Source organism: Triturus cristatus, chromosome 3_2, assembly GCF_964204655.1.
Source record: "Triturus cristatus chromosome 3_2, aTriCri1.1, whole genome shotgun sequence".
Taxonomy (NCBI): Eukaryota; Metazoa; Chordata; class Amphibia; order Caudata; family Salamandridae; genus Triturus; species Triturus cristatus.
The window spans coordinates 225,426,336-225,452,902 of NC_140584.1; the positions used below are offsets into that span (position 1 = coordinate 225,426,336).

The window sequence follows — 26,567 nt, forward strand, 5'->3', positions numbered from 1 at the left end:
GTACGGACTAGGGACTTCCAACAGATCGTCGCTTTCCGCCACTCTTGAAATGTGAATACAGAGGTCGATTACCTGAGGACTATTTTCGCTCTCTAGTCTATGGATTATGTGCTAGCTGAAGATCGTTTGTAATAGCTCTATATCCACTATTGTATAATCTAGAACTAAGTGTACCTGCTTAGATATTCTAGTTGGTGCAGCTGGTTGATCCTGCGGAAGACGTCCGTTTAAAGTTATCATCCCTATTTCGGATTATAGTGAGGCACAGTTTGCCATGACAATCTTTTTTATGATAGTTTGTGACTACAAGGTGGATGCTTTTCCCTTTAAATTTGTTTTGTTGTTTGATTTGATTTTGGTCCTCTTGTAATAAAAACATATTGAAGTCGCCTGACAGCACAATGCCTCAATGTGGAAAGGTGGATTGCAAATATTTGAGCAGAGCTTTAAGGGTCACAATTTCCTCCTGTTTTGCCTTTGATCCTGGGTGGATAAATACATTACATATTAACAGAAAAATGTTCACATGGTTGCACAGCAAGTCGTTGGGAGGATCTTGTGGTAATAACATGTTAATGCATTGGATTCAGGTTTGTCCTAACTCAATCAATTCATGGATCCATGGTATACTAGTAAGTACTGAGTTAAGTTGATAATCCACCAGATGCTCAGCCTGATGGTTTTCTCTTGGTGGCATATTGATGGAATTATTTATAGCCATTAATTGATGTGGGTACTATGGACCAAGTTTCTTGAAATATTAGGATATCAAATTCTTTTAGAAAAATTAAAAGGTTTGCCTCCTCTTAAACAAATGAAAGAGGGGTGCACGAATGAGATAGTCCAATGAGCCAAAGTGTTGTAACTAAATGTCCTCTTTAATTCAAAATAAATTTGGGTTGATAAAGGAATGGTCAGCCAACGCGTTTCATTCCCTCAAGGGGAACTTCATCAGGGCTGTAACATGATAAAACAACATAGAAATTACACATAAATCATAAAGCACAGGACTAACAACACAAAAAAATGACCATATAATATGAAAATTATAAAGACACATTTTTAGACAACATAAAAAAGTACCCATATAAAATCACATGGATTGGACATGCAAAAGATTTTTTCAATATGTACATATTTACAAACAAATGTTTGACTGACGACAGCCTAATTTTGGAAAACTGTCCACCTAATAAATATTTGTAAACAGATGTTAAACTAACCGTAACCAACCTAAAGTTGGTGTACAACTGCTCACTTAATCTGCTGTCATCCAATGTAGGCAAAAAGAAATTGGAAAACCTGAGCAACAGCAGAAACTATATGTAGAAATAGTACTAAAAAAAGAAGAGTTAATAAAGGTGAAGAGAAGAAAGGAATATATGCAAGAGGGAGTGAATGTTTGGCGAAAAACAATCCAGATCACAGTAGACATGCATACCTTGAATGAATGTATATGTTCTTGGAAATAAAACAAGTCTTGAAAGCTTGGTGAAGTATAGTGTATTTCACATGTACTTCCGATTTCTGTAAAAAAACACACAATATCCAAAATCATAATAGATGGCATTCTGAGCTAAGATTATACTGTTATAACTATAAACAATCTAGTATGGATCTTTCTGATAGCATACACTATTTGATAAACATACAGCATAAATGTCCCATACCAAATATTAGCTCACTAATAGGGAAAAGAAACACAGCTGAGTACATAATATGATACGTGAAACCAAGGTCCCCTTTGTAATCCAAAAGAGGGGGAAGCCGATAACATAGCACAAATGTAAGGCAGTGTTATAAATATAAAAATTATCACACGCTATAGTATACAAAAACAGGAGGAATGTATCCGTCAGCAAAAATGTGCTCCTGCCGGGGTTGTCATGGCAAAATAATACACTAAAAACGGAAGAAAACCTAAACCGGTAGAAACTAGACCAATGGAGTGCACACGACCCAACCCGGCGATCACAGGGGACCAGCAATATGCCCCCAATCGAGAACAACATCGAGGCTCAGTCTGTGCATGCCAACATCGAGGCTTAGTCTGTGCATGCCATATCACACACGAAGAAAACAAATAAACTGAAATAAAGAACATAACTCAATAAGAAATACAAGTTAGTGTCACACGAGCTATTAGCCCGCAATGCGAAAACCCACAACAATATATAAGAAGAACCACAACCACGGGCAATAAATACAAATCACCCCCACGGACATAGAGTACACGTTGTTCCTCACATATATCCTTACCGGCAGTCGGCTAAACAGGATTCCTCGTATAGCGGCGTGTTCCTCGATAAAAGTGAAGAGACCCGCCATGATGTATAAATGTACGGGACTCCACTACCTCGTGAGAAAATAGCCAATGGAAGTGAGTGTGGACCAGGAATCATGGTCTACATACCATATGAATAAGTCAGTCGCCATTTGTAAACGGGCAAATTAATCACAAATAAATTGTATTTAACGGTATTTTGTTTAGAGTATAAGCCGCGAAACGTGCAGAATTAAAGTCCAATCATGATCCCAAATTTGTAAAAAACCTAAAAACTGAAGTAGAAGCGTACAGCGTTTATGATTCACAACACCACCTAATTAAACTTGATCTTAAATGAAAGAAGGTGGTATCATTTAAAACGTCTGAAACCAGAGCTGCACCCCTAAATACGCTAGTATCCAATGTAAAATATAAGCCAAAAGAAATGGTCATCAACGCGTTAAAATGGGTCGCCATTATTAAACGGCAATATAACACGGTACGAATACATGTATCTATTAAGATAGAGCATTGAGCATGTGTGAAGAAGTAAAGAAAAACATCTGAATATAATCATTTTTCGATCTCGACAATAAAAATAAAATATATATCATCAATTATAAAAATTAAGATTGAAACTCCACCCCTTGCAAATTGATAGCCAATGAGTGGAGGTGTAGAACAGAATTGCCAGTTGAAATTAATCAGTTGCCATATTTGAACAGGCAAATAGAAATCGATATAATATATATATCAATCTTTTTAGTCTGAGCAAGAATTCAAATTGAAGTGTTTTGATCAACATGGTCATAAAGTGGTAAATCATAATCGATAGACAATAAATGAGACGTGAAGCATTCTCTAGAAAAAATTATATGTGCATGTAAAGGTTTGCCTCCTCTGTCTTGCTGCCGAGCCCATTGATGTTCCAGGAGCACACCTTTAAGTTGCTTTTTCATGCCTCATTTTTCTTGGTCTTAATGCCCCCGATGGTTGGAAAAAGGACCTTCCGGTTTTTGCTGGCTGCTTCAATTGCTACCTGATGGATAATGCGCAGATTAGACCAGCTCTCCTGGGTGCTAACGGTGGATCCCACTGCTCCCCAGAGTAGTCCGCTGGCCATTGCCGGTTTTAGCTCGGCTGTTGGGCATAGTAGGCCAGGATACTGTTCTATTGCCATTTTTATTTCAAGTCCCCATTAGGCAAAGAGATCTCTATGGCACCAAAATTCCATCGTGATTTTTGGGTCGCTCCAAGTTACGACCGTCATTCCTCTCCCATCTGCACTCAGGTGTGGTTTGAATTGTACACTTTCAATATGATTTGCATTTAGATGTTTTAGTGTTTCAATGGAACTTGTGAGCTTGAGCATTGCGCTGCGGTTGAGAATGCTATGGCGTCCTCTTGAATTATAGTGTGGCATCAATTCTAACGTTAATATGCCTTCTGGGAATTTTTGACCATCATTACTTAGTGAGGGATCAGCTCTGTGGTAATATAATACTGCAGAAATTCCACTGGATTTATTTTCTCCTGGAAGACTTTTTCCTTCAGTTGGATTTTGAAGGCAGGTTGTTTTTGTCAAATCTATGTTTATGTTCTGAGGTTTGGTCTCCCAATAGAGGGGATTGATCAGACTGGGTTAGCCAGGGATGCCTGGTTTTTAGTGGTTGTAGCAATTCAGCCGATGGTTCGCTGTTATGGACATCTGATTGTTTGGAAAAGTATTGAGATATACTTGGTTGTTCTGACTGAGATACGCGCATTAAGTGGCCATCTTCTTTTTGATCTTTTATGGGGATGAGTGCTGGCCGGAAGACTTTATAGCTGCTTGTCTCTGATGATGTTGAAACTGACAGGAGATTATTCGTTCCATCGTGATCAGGTTTGTGTCTGTGTTCAGATGACTTTTCGAGAGAACACTTGTTTGCCTCATTTCCCGCGAGCCCATTTCCAGGGCCTACCTCTGGCAAATTGGCATGCTGACCACTTTCAGCAGTTAAACCTTGTGCCTGATTTAGTGAAGTGTGTACTATAGTTTGAGCTCTCTTTTGCTTGTTGTTCCTTGACTTTCTCAGTCTCTTGCGTTCCTGTTTAGTTAGTGGATTGCTGGGTTTTTGTTGCTCCGGTTTTAGAGCTGCTACATCAAACGATAGTGCATCACGTTGTTGGTTACTTTGCATAGAAGTATTGTTTGAAGTTTCTGGCAGAATGTCATCTGAGTCTGAGTCTCTCAGGGTACTGTCTAGTTCAACTATGCTCTCCGTAGTACCCGGAAGGGTGGGAAGGTGCTGTCGACTTGAACCGGTTCTGGCTGAAGCACCAACAGCGCGAGTAGTTGTGAAGGTGTTTGTTGTTTTTTTTACTTCTACCAGGATGTCCGTCAAAATCACCGGGATGGACTTCAGTTGAGTCATAGTGCTGGAGCATTGGCATTCGTGATATGTTGTTTGGGGGTCTTTTTGCACCAGCTCAGTTATGGAATTTAAATCTTGAAGCTTTCTTTCTTTGCCAGAGACATGTGACACCAGGAATGCAGAAGGTCGACTTGCAACTCTAGTTTTTCTGAATGCTGAAATAATGCTGAAGAAATGGTCTCCTTGATATTGATGAAAGGAAACCATAATGGAGCTTGTAGGGGTGAAAAATGATCTGCCTGGTGCTCATCCGTTTGCTAGCTTAAGAGGATATCTTCTCCGGATTTGTTTACCATTTTATCCATGACACCACTTGCCAGGTCGTCCGTTCACTGGCTTACTAGATTATCGTCTCCAGATTTATTTGCGATTTTGTCCATGACGTCTTCCACCAGTCCGTTGCTTAATTTGGTGGTAAGGCCAAACCCTAAACTAGTCTTTATTGGGGAGAGAATAGTGTGGTAATCATAGAAGGGCCCTAAGGACAGTTGTGTATTTTCGATGAGAGATGGAGTTTCAACCTTTTGGGCTTCGTGTGTTGACCCAAAATAACTTATTAAGCATTCGTGAGTTTCCAAAACAAGTTTGGGCAGAATCTCTAACTCACACCCTAAATCGATTTCATCTTCAGTTTCAACAGAGTGCTTGGCCGTGCTATCTCTGCTGACCATGGACGAAAGAAGTGCCTGGCTTTCGCCAAACCTAGCCCCGAGGGTGCGGGGAGATGACGAGAGACTCTCAATTTGTTGCTCTATTGGTGCTTCTGGCGCTGCGTTCATTATGTTTGATTGTAGTGCTTCACTTACATTTGCATTCATTTGAGCTGTCACAATTACTTGATTGCCAGGTGATTTCAAAGACTTTGCGGTACTATGGCTATACTCTAGTGGGATACTGGTTCGTACACACACCATATATGGTGTGGATTCAGCTGAAGATGACATAACTGTAATTGGTTCCTGAGATCAGGGACCTGGAGAGGTTAGGACGTCAGTGATTTTTAGGTTTGTGCCAGCTGTTTTTTTTCTTTGCGATGGTGACAGAGTTGGCAAAAATTCAGAGATTATTTCCAGTTGTCTCACTTCTGTGGGCTGGGCGGGGACTCTTTTACTGGTATTCCTGGTTTTCCTGGTGTTCTGGTGAGTGTTTTCCTTTGGCTTGACCTCAGCTCTGATTCATCCTAGATGTCATTTCGGCCCTCTTATCTAGAAGCTACCATAGAGGCTCACGCTTCTTTAACTTCTAGATTCACTGGTTGCGAAGGGTGAAGCCGCTTTTCCCATCAAGTAAATAAAAGTTAGAGCTAATTCAGTGCCAAAAGTGCTCGAGCAATGTCCGGTGACCAAACTCGTAGTTTGCACTCCAACTTGATGGCTGCGAGAAGGTAAAAGTAGGTAAAGGTAAAGGTCGGGGAGGGCGCAGGGGTAGGAAGGAGGAAGTAGGTGAGTTGAAAGCAGTGGAAAACAGAGGGAGCAAGCCAGAGTAGAACAGGAGCAGAACACTCTGGCAGACCGCTGGGCTCAACACTCAGCAGCTGCCACTAAAGATGGCCGTGCATACTGCTCTATGCTCACCTATAGTTCTTGTTCTTGTTTGCCTTTGTTGAGGCTTTGTTGTATCTCTCTCCAGGTTCCAGGTCCAGGTCCAAGTTCCAAGCCCCAGATTTCTATCCTCCTTCCTTCAGTCGCACATGCTCATTTTGCTCTGTGCTCCGCTTGATCTGCATGCTCTAAAGTCTCAGCTGGGTACCACAGGGTGCCGCTGGGTTCCCGAGCCCGCTGTTTACGGGCTGCCTCATTCAGCTCCACCGCGCAGCCCACACACAGCCCTCCGATCTCCCGGGCCGTGCTCTGCCACCGCTACCACCTCCACTCAGCTCCCTCTCGGCTCACACAGCCAAATGCAAGTTAGAATCCTTGCCCCAAGCGGCACCTTTGCACCTACAGTTGTTACCAAACCCCTACACCCTTCTTGCTGTGATTAGTTTCTTGAGGGCAGCTTACAGATCTAGGTTATCAAGAATCGATTGATCTCCCATTGCTTTGTATTAATGAGGTTACTATTTGGATGACAGGTATATAGCCATAGACTTGTGGGGCTTGAGTAATCTGTTTTGTTTTAATCAGCTGTCTAATTATATTTCCTTGTATTGATTTTTATATTGTATGATTGTTTTTTGTACCTTTTTATGGATATGTTGTCATCCGAATAAAGAAAGAATTATTATTATTAATATCATAGTGCATGTGACTTGTAATCAGGCAATTACCGGTGCAGTTTCATGCTGTGTATGGCATTTACAGGTTCCTCCCGTAGTCCCACCACCTGTCCTCTTGAGCAAGTAAAGATGGGAGAAGGTGTCATAAGACAGGTAAAATAAAAGTACAAAAAGATACCTAGCCTGTAGCCACTCTTCAGTACTTCTCTCCTAAGGATGCAGCAGATACTTATACCCATTTTTGTACACCTGGAGTACTTATATATTTTGAATGGAGCCACAGAAGCTTCTGAAGGTCCTTCTATAATGCCCCTCAATTGCACTCACATTCCACGTTTGTGGAAAGTCAAGATTTTATTTCCTCTTTTTCATGGTATGTGGCCCTCTGCAAGTGCATTAACATCTTTGCATTCTAAACTCGCCATCTGCAATCAAATACTGTGGTGGTTAGAAAGTGCTGCTTCATAATTTACAGCTGATCTCTCTCCAGCACAAACACAAACTTAGACAGTTCTTGCACTGGAGATAGTGCATTCTTCTATGTATTTAAGCACCTTTTCCAACATTGCACCAGAGGCTTAAAATCAGAGCATACACTAGTGCAGACTGGAGTTATCTATCTACCTTCAGGTGTAATACTGTGCCTGTTGTCTGTCCACCCCACTCTTTAGTGACACTAACAGCCACTGGTCACGGTAGACCAGGACCTAGGCACGATTTCTGGTCACCTGTGATGGACTGTGACCCAGTCAGAAGTTCTACCTCAGTACTTAGTCTCAAAAATGTAATTTAGAATCTTTCAGCTGGGCAAGGCGGCAGGCTGTATGCATCCAAAGAGGGCTTTATGGTGTTGGATAGCTATTGAATAAGGTTGGTTTTGGTGGTAAAAGGCGCTCTGAGACAGAAAATTCAAATTTTGCACCAGGGGATTCCTCTCACCAGCTGTGTACTTTTGGAGCCTTACCCCGTCAACCCTCCAGAATTCCCAGGTGTTCACAGGTTACAGATGAAGGCTCGTTAGATACAGCCAAGACATATGGCACAGCACATGGGGGTCCGGACTAACTCCAGCAGATGATGCCACCAATAAAGTCTACGTTGCATCTAGTTGGTACTGGTCAGTCGGGCACTTCAGGAAAAAAGGCTTCTTGAAGCTCTTTGTGTCCCTGTAGCTCACACAGTAGGTCAGCCAGGTGACTGTTGGAGTCTACTTGTGTGTCCTTGGTATATGTGGGAGCAGGACCAGCCCTTCCGGCCTCTTAACAGGCCTCAAATACCATGTGAAATTAATCTTATTTTTTCCACAAGACATGAGTGTTCTGAAGAAAGTATCTTGGGTAGACACATTTATGTCTAGCACTATTGCACTAGCCTCTGGGAGGCTTTCCCTAACTAGCAGGGTAAAAGTTCCAAATAAGGAACCCAACTCACTTTTGCATCAGTGCTGGTGTCCCCTATCGTAACCAATTCCACAGTGCCCCTCACTCACAAAATACAACATAAAATATCATTTACCCCTCGTGCAAACAATGAGTGGAAACCCAGAGGTGTGGTCAGGGTTATGAGCAGCCCCTCCTCTATGGCACTTCAAACCAGTTCTTGGGGCAGTCCCCACACTCAATTTGGTGGTGCCTGCCTGAATGGGGGACAACATAAAGGCATGTTTAGGTGTTTATCTGACATCTGTTTGTGGCAGGGGAGGCCCTTTTGAAGTAAACTGAGTTACACAGCACAGCCTAACTAGTCTGCCTGCCAGGGAAGCACAAATACTTTACCACAGCCAGGCCATTGACTGTGTTTTGAGAGCAGTATTCTCACCTCATCAGAACTATTCACCAGCTAGTTGACACTTGGAGGGCTAAGGCAAAATAGACTTCAGGAGCTTCAGGCAGAACAAAATTCATTTTCTAAAAGTTCATTTCCCTTAATATTTATCTAAAATTCGACCTCACCATTAATTTAGGCTTTTAGTAAATATAAAAAAATAGTTGTTTAATTATTTTTCTAGCAGGGCCCTAGGCTGATATAGCAGAATTAATATTTAACATTGCTTCTCAGTGTTTCCCCAAGGGCCAGCAAGCGTTCCCACAGTGAAAAAAGCTTTTGGGCGTCAGTCACTGTAAGGACATATTATTTTTAAATTTGTACATATCCTATTTTTAAAACACTGAATCCCACCTTGTGAGTTACAAGGCATAAATAAGGAAAGGTCTTGGCGTAGTTCACAGAGTTTTGCTACGTAGAACTAAGCAAAGTTACAAAAAAACTCTGCGAAGTTCCTCAAGTGGAGGAGTGCTGTGCAAACTGCAGTTTGTGCTGGTATTTCTGTCCCTCAGGTAGAAATTCTACCCGAGCGGCAGCTCGCAAACTTACCGTTCGCGATCGCGAGCAGGGAAAAAACTCAGCTGCACATCGCAAAGTGGAGTTTTATGCACTCCGCAAGCTCCACGGAGTGCAGAGTGCAGAAAACTCAGTAAACTCCGCGAATGGAGCGAATTTCGACGCTCAGGCCTAAAATAAGGGTGACATTAATAATTGGTGGAGAGGTTTTCTCCTGACAAAAAGTTTTGGCCAGTTGGGTTGCAGTTTTATGGTAGGCCCGAAGTCATGTTTGTCTTGTTACACTTGTGGATGTCACAGTGGTGCTGTAGTCCATAAGTGACATTTAACTTTCCTTGCTATGAGTGCCTTTTTGGACACCATATTTTATTGTCTTATAGGAAAGTGAAATACACATATTAGGAGTAAGCCAACTTCGACATGTTTTAGGGGTCAGAGCACATGCACTAGGAACTGGCTTGCAGTGACCTACTGCACAGAGTCAAAAAAACAGCAGCGTCAGTCCACAGAAATTGAGGGTGACAAAAAAAGAGACACATTCTCAAAATCTCATTCTATACTTCCAACTTTCATTGGTCAATTATTCTTTATCTTATCATATTTTTGCAATAACTGAAGTTTCCTTGTTACTGTGCTTAACAATCATCAATGTAAGACTTTTAGTTCTTCACTAAACATGCCATAATATACAGTAAGTACATCTGGATTGCAAAACATTTTTGGGTAGCACTATTACTTCTCCATGATGCCAAAAAGGGTAAGAGCACAACATAACTATAAAACACAACATCACATCAGAATTCAAATTACAATACAACAACACTAGAAATTAAAAACACATCAGCTTACCAATACACCACAAGAGAACACTATATAACACCTAAACAAGAGAAAATCACCAAACAATAACACACCAATGCAACAATGAAACATGTTGTATGTGGTGTGATATGCTGTGTTATGCTTTGTTGATGTTTTCCTGTTAAGGTGTGTCATTATTTTCAGTTATGATCATGGTGTGTTTGACTTTCTTTTTAATCTGTCTATGGATGTTTTGGTTTGCCCTGTTGTCTTCTGTTTTAAACATGTGTTCATTTATGTTTTTGATACAGTATTATGTTGTGGTGTGGAGTTTTGTGTTGCAATTGTAAGTTCTATTTTGTGTTGTGACACTGTCAATTGTTGTGATTTTGTGCTGTACTTTTGTCTTCTGTGCTATTGTGTGTTGCATGTTTGTGTTGGTTTATTGTTTTGGTGGTTGGTGTACTCTTGTGCTTTACACTCTTTGAATTGTCATGCTGGAGTAACATTGCTGTGGTTTTGTGGTTCTTTTGCTGTGTTACATCTCAACTTTATTTTGCTATTTTGTCTTGTGTACCACAGTTGTGTGTTATTATGTCCTGTTGCATTATTTATCTCCCTTCTGGGCCATAACAAATTATGTTAGTTTCCATCCAAAAATCTACACATTTAATTAAAATTATTTTGACACACGACATTTGATGTCCGCTCAAGGTGCTAAAATGTTACATCTTCAGGCCTACTACTTTTTATTCACCAATCATCCTGAAACCATGAAGTTGACCAGGCCTACATGACTAGTCCCAAAATGTTCTTTATGTGACCTGCCTCTTTCTCGCATTAGGTGCCAAAAACCAAATATTGGCTGAACGTAAAATCACAACATTATCATAGTTCATTCATATCTTGTTTCTTAACCAAGACATGGGAATGCACATAGCCTATTTTACACAGAGGAACAACAACTATCACTCAAATAGTACCTACACATATCTCCCACACAAAGAGAGAAATGAAGCAAGCAAGGGATTAGAAGGAATATCAGACATTAGTCCACAAACTTATAGTTTGCATGCCTTTACTCCCCTAACTTTACTTCGCAGTTTCAATAAAAATAATGATAACTGCCTGTACAATGTGAGTCTTCACATACTTTTCCTTACTCCATTTTTTCTTTTTTCTTTTTAAAAATGTATCAGCGAGAACGAAACGCATTGGTTTCTGATGTTCCTATGGAAGTATTTGTTTTGAATTGGAAGTAAAAATAATTTTGCTGAACCATCCCGGGAGTGCGACCCAGTCTTTTACCTTCTGAGAGAGGAGTGTTTGAATTTATGGACGGCCAGGCTCGGCCGCGGTGTTTCGCACCGCCTAAGAGCGCCAATGAGAGTCATCAGGAAGGAGCCATATGGTGGTTGCCTCTGCGCAGTTATAGTTAGGTCTGTGTCTCCATAGGAAGAGCGTTTTATGCTTTTTTAATAGCTTTTGTGCTGTATAACATATCTTCACAAAACTAATAAAAACAATGTTTATCCACCTGGGCTCCTAACTAGAAATTTCCGGGAGATCCGTCAAGCGGGATCAGAGAAAAACCAAATGTCCCTATGCATTTTCCATAGATTTTTAGGCAGTGGTACTGCAAAAACGGCTGAACGGAATTACACCAAATGTGGAAGGATGATATATTTTGGTTCAGGAAGTGTGTGCGTTTTGTGATTTGTTGTACATCCATTCGACATTTGTTTTTAGAAATTAGGGATAACAAATATATGAATATCAGGATATTTGAGTTTGAGGGACTTTTGTCAACATGCAGTGGTGCTCTCTGCACGTCACTAATAAGCCCTGGGGACCCAATTTCCTGGGCCCAAAATATTTGTTAAAAAAATGGGAGGGGTCATGCACCCCCCTCCCCATGTTGGTATCCACCCCAGGGATCTCAACTCCCAGGGCATGATACTACACAGTGTCCTGGGATGCCCACCCAGGAGCACTGTGGTTTCCTGTCTAGAAGAGTGCGGGCAAACCCTTCCCATATTCTCCTGGGTAGGGAACTCCAATTTGCTCTTGTCCAGTGTGAGAAGTAGAAAGATGCTGATCCTGCCCAGGTGGGAACTAAAGAAAGGTATAGCTCCTGCTAGCACCCAGTATTATGCTGGCTGGGTAGCCGGCTAGGGCCACAGGGGCCCTGGGGTTCCCCCTGTGGCCCCCAATCTAGTGGTACCTGTGAGCCACCAGAGGTCCCAGGGTATGGGTCTTCAGGGAACATAAAGGCTCATGGGGGTGGGCACGTTACTCTGAAAACCTGGAGGAGACAGTGACCAAACTGCTTGCCTATCTGCCCGTGGTGCATCGCCGGTCGGATTGACATTATGATTTCTTCCGCTATGTTCTTCTCCGCAGCAGCAAGTCCATTTCAGCCGTCCTGCACCAAAGGGGTATTCAACCTTGTGAAACTGTGTTTGGCTACAGCCTCCTACCTAGTCCCACTGTGGATTTTTGACTTCCATCTCGTTGACTAATTCCAAAGGTTGAAATCTTTACCACCGCTTTGCTCCACAGCTATCTGATGATGATGCTCCCTCATCAGAAACTTCAGCAGGCGTGCCCCACTGAATTTCTAACTTCACAGACACTTTTTTTTTCAAACATTCCTCAAGTCCGAAGGTAAGCACTGACCGGGCCCAATCGACTCCTTGTAACTGACATGCACTCCATCACGGTCAGCCTTAACATTTGACTTTGCCCCATTCTATTAATATGCTCTGCAGTCGAAATCCGACTGCCGTGGTACGATCGGGGCATTTAACATTGCGCCTGTTGCTGCTGCGAGTAGCACCGCCGCGATGTCCAAAAAAGCATGTCCAGCATATCCCCGCACTACGTGGCAGGCACTACACAGTGCCTGACACCTGGTACAGGGGGATGCCCCCCAGCACACCCAAACCCTCCCCAAACACATTGAGGCCTGCAATGGGGCCCTGGAGACTTTCTCCGCATCCCTTTCCATGGCGGCTCCACCGCTGCGGAAAGGCTGGCTACCACCGGCATCATAATCATGCCGGTGGAGCCTGACCCTGCACCGGCCCCATTTTAGCGGTCCAGCTCTGCCCGCCATGCAAGCGTGCGGACTGCTACCAGTGGAAAAGTGGCAGGTGGAAAATCTCACCGCTGTGGTCGTCACTACCATGCTATTGGGACCGGCAGTTTTCTGGGTTGCGATCGCGGGCGGATGACCACCGCCGGCCTGGTGGTGGCCACCGCCGGCCCGGCGGCAGCCATCTGACCACCATCTTAATAGACCCCTATGTTGAGGCTGCGGGGTCGCCCCACGCCCCCTCATAGCCTCAGCTGGCTCTCCAGCCAGCACCAATCTATATATGCACATGCACATATAAGCACCTACTCAGACCAGTTATAGTTCAGAAAATATCAGTTTTAATTAGACACAAACTCAAAAAGGAGTTTCTCTTTCATTAAAATGTATATTGTTTTTTAAATGTATATTGTTTTTTAACTTCAACCTGCCTGAGTAACCACTTAAAAGTGCAGCAACCTTTTATTTGATTTGTAAACTAACACACTCCCCAGCCTTAAGTCTACACCTCCACAGTGGTCAGGGTGAATCTGGAGCCAGTTTGTTTTATATATTACAGGATGGTGGTAGCCACTCTGTAGTTATAGTTAGGATTCCCAGGTATAGGAATTCCTAAGATTTTTGCTAAGTAATAACTTTGCCTCCATTTAGTGAATCTCCACAAACATTTCCAGACCATAGCTTTTCTGCAGTGGTGGAGGAAGCAAAGGTTTGCAGTGATTAGTCAAGGGGTTTTAAAGATAAAAGGCAGGGTTCCAAAAACATTTTTCCACCAATGCATTTTTCCTGGTCTTTTCTATTGAAAGTAGTGAAAAACTGGCTAAATGGATTTACATGAATTTTTGCAGGATTATATACTATGGTGTTCGGAAGCTTTAAATACCTTACTCCACTCTACACCACTCCACTCTACGCCACTCCACTCTATTTACTCCACTACACGCCACTTCACTTTACCTTTAACCCACTGGATGCCAACCCACTCTAAGCCACTTAAATGTACAACACTCCACTCTACTCCACTGTACGATATTAAACTCTACACCACTCCATTCAATTGCACTCCACTCCATGCCACTCCACTCTAATCACTCCAACCCACTCCAGTGTATGCTGTTCCAATGCCCACCACTCCACTCTATGTCACTAGAGTAATTGTGAGGTAAGTTACTGATACTAAGTACTATATTCCATCATAACCATGCTATTATGAGGTAATAAACTTTTAATGGGGAATAACATGCAGGTGTGGATTTACTGAACCTGCGTATGTATATCTTCTTTCATTACTTGACTATTTGCTGACATGTGTTGCCAGATGCCACTCGAAGTAATACCACATTATTATTTGTGGGTGTGGTGAAAGTGTAGTGATATCTCTCACAGAGATATTACCCCACTCGACATGTGATCAGGTTCAAAACGTTTACAGTGCAAGAAAACTCACTGGGTCTTCATTTCTGAGGTGGGCATTTCGAATAACTAAGCCCTCATGAGCGCTTACAAAGTTTCTTTTCATAATAGAACTATGAGGGTTTCATAAAAATAAAATATTCCATTTTAGGCTACGATATGTAGGCTCAGTTCCAAACAAGATCTAGATCTTTTATATTGAGCTGTACAGATAATATGTATTATATTCCACATGTGAAGTCTGCAGGTATGACACGTGTGAAGTTATAATTGAGCAAAACAAGTACGGTGTTTTTTAATTCACATATTCCTGGGTCCCAAGGATTACCTCTGGGCTGCACAGTGGCATTTATGTATGCTGCCAATTAACTAAATGCAATATTTTAATCACTCTCCCTCTGTTCTAATTTTACCATCAGCTCTGACAGGTATTTCACTACATCAAAGAACACATCCCCCTGCGATTAGAATTAATATTCCCCAACAGACATTATGTTGCCAAATCCTCATTCAAAACCTTTGATCTGGGGCTTTACACAGATCGCAAGCTGTTAGGGTTATGCTTGAGCACAAAGATACTGTACTTGGCCATATTTATCTTTCTGGAACCTGGAGTACATCTTGAGAGATTAAAAAATAGACCTCACATTCCCAGTTGTCATATAGTTTTATCAGCAGGTTTCATAGACAACGATGTGCGCTAAAAATCCCATTTAAATATGCCACCATTTATTTTACAGTATGATAATACTTGTTCAAACGGCAGCAATTTTATTTTAACCATGTTTTTTAGTGTGGGAAGAAGAAAGATTCATTTTAAGTTGTGAAACACTTAAATATGTAAAATTCAATCATCTTTCAGGCATTCATGTAAGCCGTACATTTTTCAAACAATTTGAAAGCTACATGTCATTGCAAGGAAAAGTTCCCAAAGCCGCAAATAGCAAATGGGCCTGCAATTACATTCCTGCTTATGGCAGTCTCCATCGGGCCTTTCTGATGACGCAATTAATTGACCAGCAAAAGACTGCTAGCTCAGGCGTATATTTGAAACATTTGAAGATAACATTTAAGAACTATGGGGCATATTATTAAGCCAGGCTATAAAATTATCGCCTGGCTTGATAATATGCCCCTATAACTAAAACGTATACGATAGTAATCACATGTCGCTAAATGCTGAATATTATATTTATTCTTATTCATCTGTAATTTATTTGTAAGAGTTCTTGGGCCATATGTATGAAACTTTGGTTTTGCGATTCTCAAATAGCGATTTTTAGAGAATCGCTATTTGAGAATCGCAAAATGCTATGTATGTAGGATTGGCAAACAATTTTGCGAATCCTACATATTCCTTAATTGCGAATTGCAAATTGCAATTCGCAATTAAGGAATACCTCCCCATTCATTCCTATGGGCCTATAGGCCCATAGGAATGAATGGGAAGACATTCTCAATTTGCAATTCTCAATTAGAGAATCGCAAATTGAGAATGCAATTTCAAGTGTGCCAGGGTGTCAAAAGGACACCCTGTTGCACCCCTGAAATGAGCATGGGTGCACATGTGGCGCACATACATGCCCTAAGGGCATGTGTGTGCGCCACATGCCACTTTGAAAAATGCAAAAATATGCATTTTTGAAAGAAATCACAAATTACCACCAACCTGTAGTTGGTGGTAATTTGCGGTTCCTTAAGGCCAAATTGCACTTTTTTGGTGCTTCTTACATTGCATTTAAGGAATCGCAAAATTTGCGATTCCTTAGATGCAATTGCAAAATAAGGAATCGCAAATTTTGCAATTCCTTATTTTGCACGCAGATTTGCCTTTATACATACCACTTAGCAAAATTGCGATCGCAAACGCCGAAATTCGGCGAATTTCGGCGTTTGCGATCGCAATTTTGCTTGATACATATGGCCCTAAGTCTTGAAGAAGTACCTTTTCTAGCCCTAGACTTTCCTTTTACAAATAATTGTTTTGAGGTCTGATAGTTCTATTTCTTTCATTGAACTAAACAAAGATGCCTAGTCACCCAACCATGCACAAGCACTCTTTTGCGTGCTCTTAAATGCCTCTCTGAATGGACTCAGGAACGTAAACTCCCCTTGTTATTTCACATAGATCAAAATGTTTTTGTGAGTTGATCAAAAAAGCCCTGAGTCCTGAAATCTAAGGACTGGAAAGGAAGTGTCCGGAAGCCCCCTCATAAGCTGAAAACGCTCTGCAGAGATTTGTCTTGGCAAGGACGTAGTTTTACATTTTTCAGTTCTCAAAACTTTGCAAAGGTGAGTGGACAAGAGTAACGCTTGTAAAGTTTTGTGAATTCTGTTTTTTTATTTTGGAGCTCTTATTTGACTGTGCAATTGTACAGAGTACATATGCTAGTGTCTGGGATGCAGTCTCTACAGCCCCAGGTGTAATGCTGATTAAAGGGGCCCTGGTGTGGTTGGCTTCCTGATAGCGTTTGTTGCTAGGAGCAGGCAAAAGGGGCCATTGTGAGAGTCCTAAAGATTTTTTGGTCAAGGGTCTGTATTCGTGCCTATTTTTAGTTTTGGGTTGCCTGGGGTATCAGAGTTCCTGCATCCTAAATCATGTTGCTGGCATGGGGCTTCGTGTACCAAAGCAGTGTGTCTCAGTTATGTATTGGGGGACGCTGGTGCATCTCTGGTTTGGGGAAATGTTTGGGGGGCGGTGCTTCTCACTTGGAGGACTCAGGACTAGGTGTTCGGCAGCTCAAGTTCCTAGCTTTGGTGGTGGTTGTTTTGGAGCAGCCAAGAAGCTATAGCTCATTGGCAAATCTTGTACCTCTGGTGGCACAGTCTCACATGGGTTTGATTCCTGCCACTGCTGTCAAAGTTCCTAAGGTGGTCAAATATCAAACAGTGCTTTCAGTGTTTGGCCGACATGAGCCTCATTGGGGTAATTCGAATCTTCTAATTTTGAACTATATGGTAGTCAAGACCGGTGGCCTATCTGAGTTTTCCTGACAGATGTTTCGTGATTATGATCCCTTTGAGGCTTTGGCTATTTTGAGGCGGTAGTTGCATTTTAGTCCAGCTTTTCTAAAGGTTCTCAGGTGCATCTATTGCTGCATGGGATATGTTGTGGCTTAGGCTGTGGAGTGTGCTCCAACTGGGGTTTCCTGGCTGTTGTTGGATTTATAAGCAGTGCCTTTATACGTCCTGAACACTACTTTCATTCACAATGGTGTCTTCATAAATAATTCTCACTTTTCTGTAAGTGGGGATTTTTCTGGCTTCTCTGAATTTACGTGCGCGTTTTTGTCTGTGCCAGTTTACCAGGCTTCACTACAGTTTATGGGGTTATGTTTGGGTGTGGTCCATTGTCCATTTTAGATGTTGCCCTTTGGACTTCTATTTCTCCTGGAGTGTTTGTACTGGTGTTGGTCCTTTTAGTGGGCTTCTATCCTGTTCAGGGAATTCTGGATTTCCCTTTCTTTGTTGACTGGTTGTTCTGTTCCTTTTCAATTCTACAGCTCAGGTCTGGATTCTGGTAGTCTGCTGTTTTTTGCCATGGTTTGGTTGATGGACAGGCCTGGTGGGATCTCCTTGATTCCCTTGCAGCAACTGCTGTTTCTTGATGGGGTCTTCCACACAATGGTTTGGTAAGTGTTCCTTTCTCTAACACGGTGAGGTCTCTTATGTCAGTGCTGAAGACTGTCTTGGTCTTATTTGCTTACACGGCGAGTCATTGGGTTGCGGTTTCACGGGTTCATGTCTGCTCCTTTCAGGGTCATTCTTTGTGCCTGGTTGCCTCTGTTTTCATTGTTAATTCACATCCTTCTGCTTTGGTCGCCCGAGTCGCACATTTATGCAAGTTAATTCTGCAGTGCAGGTGAGCTTGCAAGCATTAACTTGGAGGTTGGATGTGGGGAATCTGGAAAAGGGTTCTCCGTTTGTGCACCTGAAATGTGTGGTCTTGACACCAAATGCCAACAAACTGGGTTGTGGGGCTGTCATTGCTCACAGCTCGGTTCCAATTCTCTGGTCTTGCCAGGTGGCTCAGTGGTCTTCCATCTGGTGAGCATTATGTGGTGCCGTTGGCACTGGTTCATTTCTTTCGGTGGTGTTGTAACAGGAAGTTCTGTTGAGTTTGGTCGTCTCTTGGGTGAGATGCTTTATATCTCCAGGGGAATGCCAGAGTGGCTTCTTTGAATGTGTTCACAAATCAGACTTGCCAGCGGCCGGTACAGTGTCTGCTGTCTCTGAGAGCAGTTCTTCTTCCTTTGGTGCTGGATGCTGGTGTTTGTGCTGAATCTTTTCTTCTGGGTCGGGTTGACATTAAAGAAGGAAGTGTTTGGGGTCCTGGTGCATTTGTTTGGAGTTCTCATCGTGGCTCTGTTTGTGACTCACTGGATCAAGTTGTGGGCCTAATTTTGCTCTTTGAGTCTGTTGAGTGGGGTTTGTTCGGTAAATGCACTGTCATTTCGCTGGGAGGGTTGATGTATGCCTTTCCTCTGTTTCCGTTGTTGCCAGGTTGGAGGTTTCCCCTATGTCTGCTGTGCTTTCCCAGTCTGTCTGGGGGGAGGTCTTGCCAGGTTACCCTTGGAAGGCTGGCTGTTGGGAGACTGGGCCTTGTATCTTTTTGTTGTTCTCCTGAAGTTGCGCTCTTTAATCTGCATTCTTGGAAACCGGCTATGCAGTCTGCTTCCAGAAGTGGGGTTTCTTTTCACAGATGGTGTTCTGGCATAATTATGTTGGCTTTTCCTGTGTCAATGATTATGTTCTTGTACTTTCTTCAAAACGGTTTTGTTTGGGCTTAGCAGTTTCCCCGTTGTGTGCACAGTGGGCGGCTGTTGGGCTTCCGGAGTTTCAAAATGTATGCGTATGATGCTGTTGGTGGTAGGCCCCTTGCGAAGTTGTTTTCTTGGGACCCCGTGGTGCATATACTGTCTCCTTGTTTGGGTGTGCCATTGTTGTTGCAGTCCTTGCATTAGGTGCCTTTGAGCCTGTGGTTGTAGTTCTTGTCTGTTTCTTGCCCTCATGGTGATTTCTAATGGATATTTCCTCTGCTAGATGTGTTGGGGTGTTGGGCTCCTTGCTGTGTTCAGAACCATTGTTGTCACACTGTATGGATAGGATGGTTCTGGGGCCGGTCCTCCGTTTGTTCCATGGGGGCCTTCTACTTGCCACTGCTCGTTAGCATTGATTTTGCTTGTTTTTTGTTCTGACCATCAGCCTGCAGTTAAGGTTCTTTGGCACAGTTCTTGATGCAAGCTGAGCCTTTCGGTATCTCTATCTCGTGCTCGTCCATTTATGCTGTGGCTTCACTTGCTGCTCCTTCTTGTTTGGCTGGAAAGGGTCTGAGGCCTCCTGTGTCTACTCTCAGTTGGTGGTTGTTGTGGGCCATTGTTGCTGCTTTTGTGTTCATGGGTGTGTCTGTGCCTGGCTCAGTTCGGGGCCCCTACACAATAAGGGTGGCTGCTTCTTGTGTACATTGCAGGTTTCTGCTGGCTGTCTCTTTTAGTTCGCCACACCCTTTCTGTCGCATTTCAGATTGGTGGAGGGCGGTGAGGTTTCTGCAGGTTTTGATGCTGCTGTGCATTTGTGATAATTTCTGTTTCTGCACCAGTGTTATATGAAGCCGATGGTTGCTTGGAAATCCACTCACAGATGTAGGGACTGCGACAGGTAGGTCGGAATAGGAGGTAATGCCTTGTTCCTTACTGGTAAGGTTCATTTCTCCGCGTCTATGACCTCCCCATCACAGTCTTCGTTCCCATCCCTCCCTCCCTGTGTTCGGCTTCATTTGCTTTGGATTACAGGATTTCTGGGTGTGGGGTCAGAGTTTTTATATCCCACAGGATGTGGGTGTGACCTAGAGGGACAGGATGGGAGCTGTATGTGTTTTTTTTAGTTTTGCTTGATTAGGGTTGCAGGGAGGAGCTGATGCTCCTAGATGCAAGGACTGTGATGGGGAGGTCATAGACTCAGAGTAATGAACCTTACTGGTAAGTAACCAGGCATTATGCTGTAATGGGCTAATATTGTGCAATGAAGTCAGTCACAGCCAATGCAATGAACCGTAAGCAGGGTTTATGTTCACAAAGATTACTATCAATTAAAACATGAGTTTCTTGGACAGTGCAACTAGCTGGAGAAAAGTCCTCATTAATCCTGCAGTATAATAATCCACGTTTGGATTTGACATATATATTACCTTTCAAACCAGCAGGGCACTCGCATCTATAACTGTTCACATTGTCGATACATTTGCCATTCCTACATGGGTTGGATTTGCAGTCGTCAATGTTCTCCTGGCAGAAGTTGCCCCTAAATCCAAGAGGGCATAAACACAGGTATTCACCACTTCCTGCAGGTGAGGTTATGCTGGTTACACATTTTCCTCCGTTCAAACAGCTGCAAGGTTTCACTATAATCTAGAAATATGTAAGGAAGGGCACATATTAGCTTATGTTGGACATTTGTCGCATTCCACGTCTACAACAATAGTATGTGGCCGTAATGAAAACCACTGCAATGTGTTGTCGCAAAAACTGTAATAGTCTTGGTTAAATAGTACATCATTATTCTATTTATTCTATGAAACCATCTGCCTATATGATTATGTTGTTTTTATTACTCTTGATTTTCAATTGTATCCAATAAAAAATACTGCAAATTATAGTCACTGACTCACATTGATCACTAATAAGATCAAGGATCTGGTCAGATAAACTACCTGGGATGGATTAATTTGCATTCAGTTGTTATGCAACACAATATTACATATAATATGGGCCTTCAGAGAAACAATACAAAGATTGAGTCTTGCTGATGTTCAGGTGCCAGCTCAAACAGAACACTAACTTAGGTGTTTTCAATGGCAGCATTTGGGGAGACTAGTTGGTTGGTGGGAGTCAATTTTACTGTTAGCGTACAACCATCCATAATTATCACCCAACTACTTATTAAGGTATTGATTTGAAATGTTTTCATAAGGGATTGATTATGGGTCCTTCTAGTCCAAGCCAGTTTGAAGAAAAAGAGTAACAGCAAATGCTCAATTCTGTGAGTTCCTGACAACCTAACATTTCTGGATTGGGAACTGGATATCTGTCCAGCCTGCTTAAAGATATTATGTATTCGGGCCACACAACCAGTACTTTAAAGAGTGACACTCAAGCTGTGCAAATGTTTTAATGTTTCTGCATATTGGAGTACCATGCTTCAATTCTCCTCTACCTAGGACTAAATTAGCAAAATCGCAAAAATCAAACGTTGACACATTTTTTGCAAAATAGCTGGAAGAATGTGCATCGTTTTAAGTGGTCCTTTTTTAGGCTAGGTTTTGATGGCTTTTCAATTCTGGGAACTGTGAGGTGACATTCACTCTCACAGTGCATGTACCCAAAATTTGTATTCAGTGTGTGAAATTGGATAAACCTAATTTGCACATTTTATTTTAAATTGAGTCACAGTAGTCTAATATGGGACATGCACCAGCAGCATGCTTGCTGAATCTCACATTCCAGCAGTGATGTGCATTAACCCATCTACTGACGTAACTGGAAAAGAGTGATAAAAGGCCTACATATGTAACCTTCCTAGCTGTAGCGTAAAATGCTTTAGCGCCATCTGATAATTTAAATAGATTTAGACCTAAGAAAACCCACCTTTAATGCATGCCGCAGTTACCTTTATTTGGGCCGTTTAGCCGACAAGGCTGGGTGCTTAATGTGGAGAAGCGGGATATGATAACAATTAAGAATACTTTGCCCCTGCAGTGACTAGCTATATGGTGATATTTTCACTGTATTGGGTTTCTGCAGCACACATTGAAAGAGAAAAATGCCTCTCAGGATTGTTTTTGTGCAGGAAGGTGTCCCTTCCTGCACAAACAATCCTGTTTACAACTAGGGGTGGGCGGAATTTGCGTAATCGCGTTACGCAAATCTCCGCGAAACGGTAAAAAATCTCCGCGAACACGCAGAAATTCCGCGAACACGCGGAATTGCTTGTTCGCGATACTTTTTTCCTGTTCGCGATTGCTTTTTGCGTGCTCGGGGTGAAATATCTCGCGAACACGCATATTGAGAACGCGAACAAGCAAAAAATTTCGCGAAGTCGCGGAACGCAGATTTTTGGGCATTTTCGCGTTCTCCGCGGAAGGCGAAATTACCCAAATTCCGCAAATTCCGCGAACGGAAAGAATTTACTGCCCAGGCCTATTTACAACACAGGCACTCTTGCATCCTGGTGCAAGGGTGCCTGCTAGGCATCCAAAAGTTCTCCAGTCCAAGGAAAGGACAGGAATGCGCCATATGATGTTACATGCAGCCCATTCCAGCCCTTTCACGCAGCACAGCAAGGTGGCTTTCTGCGTTGCAATGAGTGAAAGTATGATAAATATGCCCCTATATTTATTTTTTGATGCATTCAGGGCTATGTAGTTGTGCAAACCAAGTATCAAGATCGCATTGGTATATGAAGATATAATGAAAAGCGTGGAGATATTTTCATTTTATAAACACGGTTGTTCAATATTGTATTTGTCACATGAACAAACATAATTCCTGAGACAATAAACAAAAAAATATTGCCAATTTGGAAAATTCAGGTATATAGAGGTTGTCCTAGAGAATGTAGTATAGACAATAAGTTATCTATTGCTAGCACGGATCATTAACTTGTGGCAGCATTGTTGTTCATAGAGCACTGTTCATTTGATAGCACATATCAAAATCAGTACTGTACAGAAAGTATAACAATATACTTTCAAATTTTGTATGACCTCAGAAACTTATTGATGAAAGCCTAACCTACCTCATCCTGGTGGGCTAGTCAGGGGATCACACAGAAAATTGTATTTTTTCTTTACAACATAGAAATTCCCTCCAGTCTACCTTGTGTGATGACAAATGCCTGTCATGGTTTTCCCCCGACTTTTTCTCTGTGACTGCTGACCATGAGGTAGCAGACATGCACTGAGAATAACAGTTGTCATATTTTTTGCATCTTATTCCAAAACTTTACAATGTATTCTTCCAGTCTCCCTTACGTAGGTACCTATACCTCCCAAGGCTTGATACCGAACTTTAGTTCTCCCTCTGATCATTCAAGTACCATGCATGTTTACGTTTTCTAATAACTTCCGATGCCTACAGATCATTAGGTTACAGGCATCGCCCCTGGGCTGTAAGAAAACACACCACAATTAATTATTATTATCTAAACATCATAGTGTTTCTAATACTGCGTGCTCCACCTCAATGGACATGATTGTCTGCCAAGGAGATTTCACGGAACATGGTATTTGTCAAATTTTAGCAATTTTCTTCTGCCCTCTTGTATAACTCCTATATAAACAAGAGAATATCATGCTCTGAAAAACAACACATAAGGAGATTAGATTTTTCTTTAGAAAGTAAAAAAGAAGGTAAATACATCCTCAACACGTATGAAAACCTTGCTCTTCAAACAAAACCTAATTATTTTGTGACCTGATTTTTCAATGTGCACCAATACATGAGGGAAACACTCTTCATGTTTAACTGTGGATGTTCTCCTGACTGCACCTCCTCTACTTTAGAATAACTATTACCTTTTCAATCACCATGTCCGGTGATACAGGCAACTATCTTAAATCACATAGATTATTGTAACTTTCTCTTCCTGGATTCTCATGACTGTATAAATCAGTGTCTTTGTTGCATACAGAATACAGCTACCCACCTTCTAATTGATCTGCCTACCAGAGCTGCAGCTTCTAAACCACTGTAGTCCCTCATTTTATTTCCAGTCACACCAAGAATCGCTTACAAATGGATGTCTTCGTTCTGAAGACATTTCGTCATCAAGGATCAATTTACCTTCTGCAAATGTTCATTCGCTCTCAGCCTTCATGCATTCTAATGTCTTCTTCTGCATAATTCCTGCATGGTACTAAGCCATCACCGTGGTACGTCAGGGGGGAGTACTTTTTCTACACTTGCCGCTAGGCTATGAAACTCACTTACTGGCAACTTATGTGCAGACATCCTGTTTGTTCCATTCCGCAGAGCTCTAAAATCGTGATTGCTTCCTAGCGCCTGTGTCCCCTGGTTTCTTCACAATCTCCTTTTCCGTTTCTAGTGCCAAGGCAAGTTTGAGGTAATTGCATGGTGTACAAATCACTACACCACATACCAGATAAGGCTCACTAAGGGTCTCCTGAGGAGGTCTGAATATGATAAACATTCACTGAGCATTCCACTGGGTTGAAAACACAGTGGGGTGGGGCAGAGTCTTTAAAATAAACTAATAGGTTTGCCAGATCAGGTTTACATAAGAGTCCCCCATAAATTATGAACACCCGCTGGTCATTTTGTTGAGGGTCTCTGATGGCCGGCTACGGGTGTCAGAGAGTGGACTGGTCATATCAGAAGGTTTGTAGGGACAGGTTGCCATTCTCTGTGGGTCTGCTAAGGGGAGTTCCAAGGTATGCAGAGAGTTTGTGAGAATCATCTGATAGAGATTAAAGTCCAGCTGTGGGTGCTTACTGAGGACTGAGGCTTGGCCGAAGTATTTCATTATGAAACAGGGATGCGTGAGAGCCGACTGAGTCCTAACTTCTCAAAGTGCATGGAAAGGATCCTTAAGAGCTAGCCTGCAGTGTCTGAGCCTGGTTCAGAGGTGTTTGAGAGTTAGTCCATAAAATATCAAGGTAGAAACCTTTCCCTAGGTCATGACTGAGAACAATCCAAATGGCTTTTGGGAAAGTCAAACTACAAGCTTTGGGTCTCTGAGCCTAACTGCTATGGAATAAATACTGCAAGTCCTGCTTTCCTGATGCGGTGTCTGAAGCAAGACAGCCACACGGGGAAACAGGGTGCAGGTATACCCATTTTAGCTATTCCATGTTAGCATTTGTGAGAGCCCACGGGATAGTATTAATTTCCATATTCAGAAGGGCAACGAGAGATTAAAAACATATAATCTCCTTTTCATCAGACATGGGCTGTGATGTCAAGGAACGTGCCATAAGAAAACCAGTTATGCTTAAAATGTATCTCTGAGCTGGGCTCTACTGACTTCTAGGTGCTCTCATTTTGATTTTTCACCCAACTTACAATTTGGAAGCCATGCTGCCTGAAAAGTTCCAAAGAAAGTTCCGGCACCTGTTGCCCTATTTCAGAATGTATCCCCACAAAATACTGCATTTGCTGCACATTCCTTGTGTGACCTTTTCAGTCAGTGCTGAAGACTTGTGAGGTCATACGTATGGCAAATGCAAAACTGAAAACAACACACAGCTGACAAAAAAGCAAGAACTGGGAGCTTAACTGGTGTGGTAATTGGCATGCCTTTAAAGGATCTTCTCTGCAAACGTCCTTCAGCACTGGTTTTGTGTGTCCTGCTGTGACATTCAGGTGTGGTCTTCTTTATCTACTGTCATGTGTACAAAGGACATGAATAGATCTACTCGTGCAGGATTGATGCACATCAGTGTTTTTGTGGCTACGAGAGCTGGTCTGAGGCTTGTGAAATGCATTCTAGCTTCCTCCATGGTGCTATCTTTTTTTATTAAAATTGTTAAGTTGGCACTGTTTTGTCATTTCTTGCCATTTGACAAAGTGATAATGTTACCAAATGCCACTAATTTGAACATGCATGCATAGTATCTTGATTACCAGATTGACTACATTATAAAAGAGTGATGTCTTACTTTAAAGGGCAGCTACTTGCACGATAAAACTAAGTAATGCAATAGAATATTTTTCGAATTGCTTGTGGTTTAAGATGGTAGGGTCAGGTTCATCACAGTGATAAGTCTAAGCGATGCAGGTGCCATATGGCATCCACTAAGAGAACCTAAATTAAATAAAACATGTGAAAACTCAGATTTCTTTGTGCATTAAGAGTGCTGCAGCAGCAAAAAAACTGTTTTGTGTGGAGCACGAAACAACCTTGCAATGTTGAAAAATGCACAACATTCAGTAAATTAGCCACAATTTCCATCATTTTGGTTAATATGTCATGGATACACATATAACTATTATCACCACA

At 42.1% G+C, this 26,567-nt stretch overlaps 1 protein-coding gene across 1 annotated transcript in view; it reads right to left on the reverse strand.

Moving 5' to 3' along the window:
* Window positions 1–26,567, reverse strand: part of LOC146857060 (von Willebrand factor D and EGF domain-containing protein-like) — a 1,714,722-nt gene that overhangs the window by 421,557 nt on the left and 1,266,598 nt on the right. Inside the window, 1 exon segment of the mRNA XM_085647013.1 lies at window positions 20,740–20,959. Within this exon segment, the coding sequence (XP_085503139.1) occupies window positions 20,740–20,959 (220 nt within the window).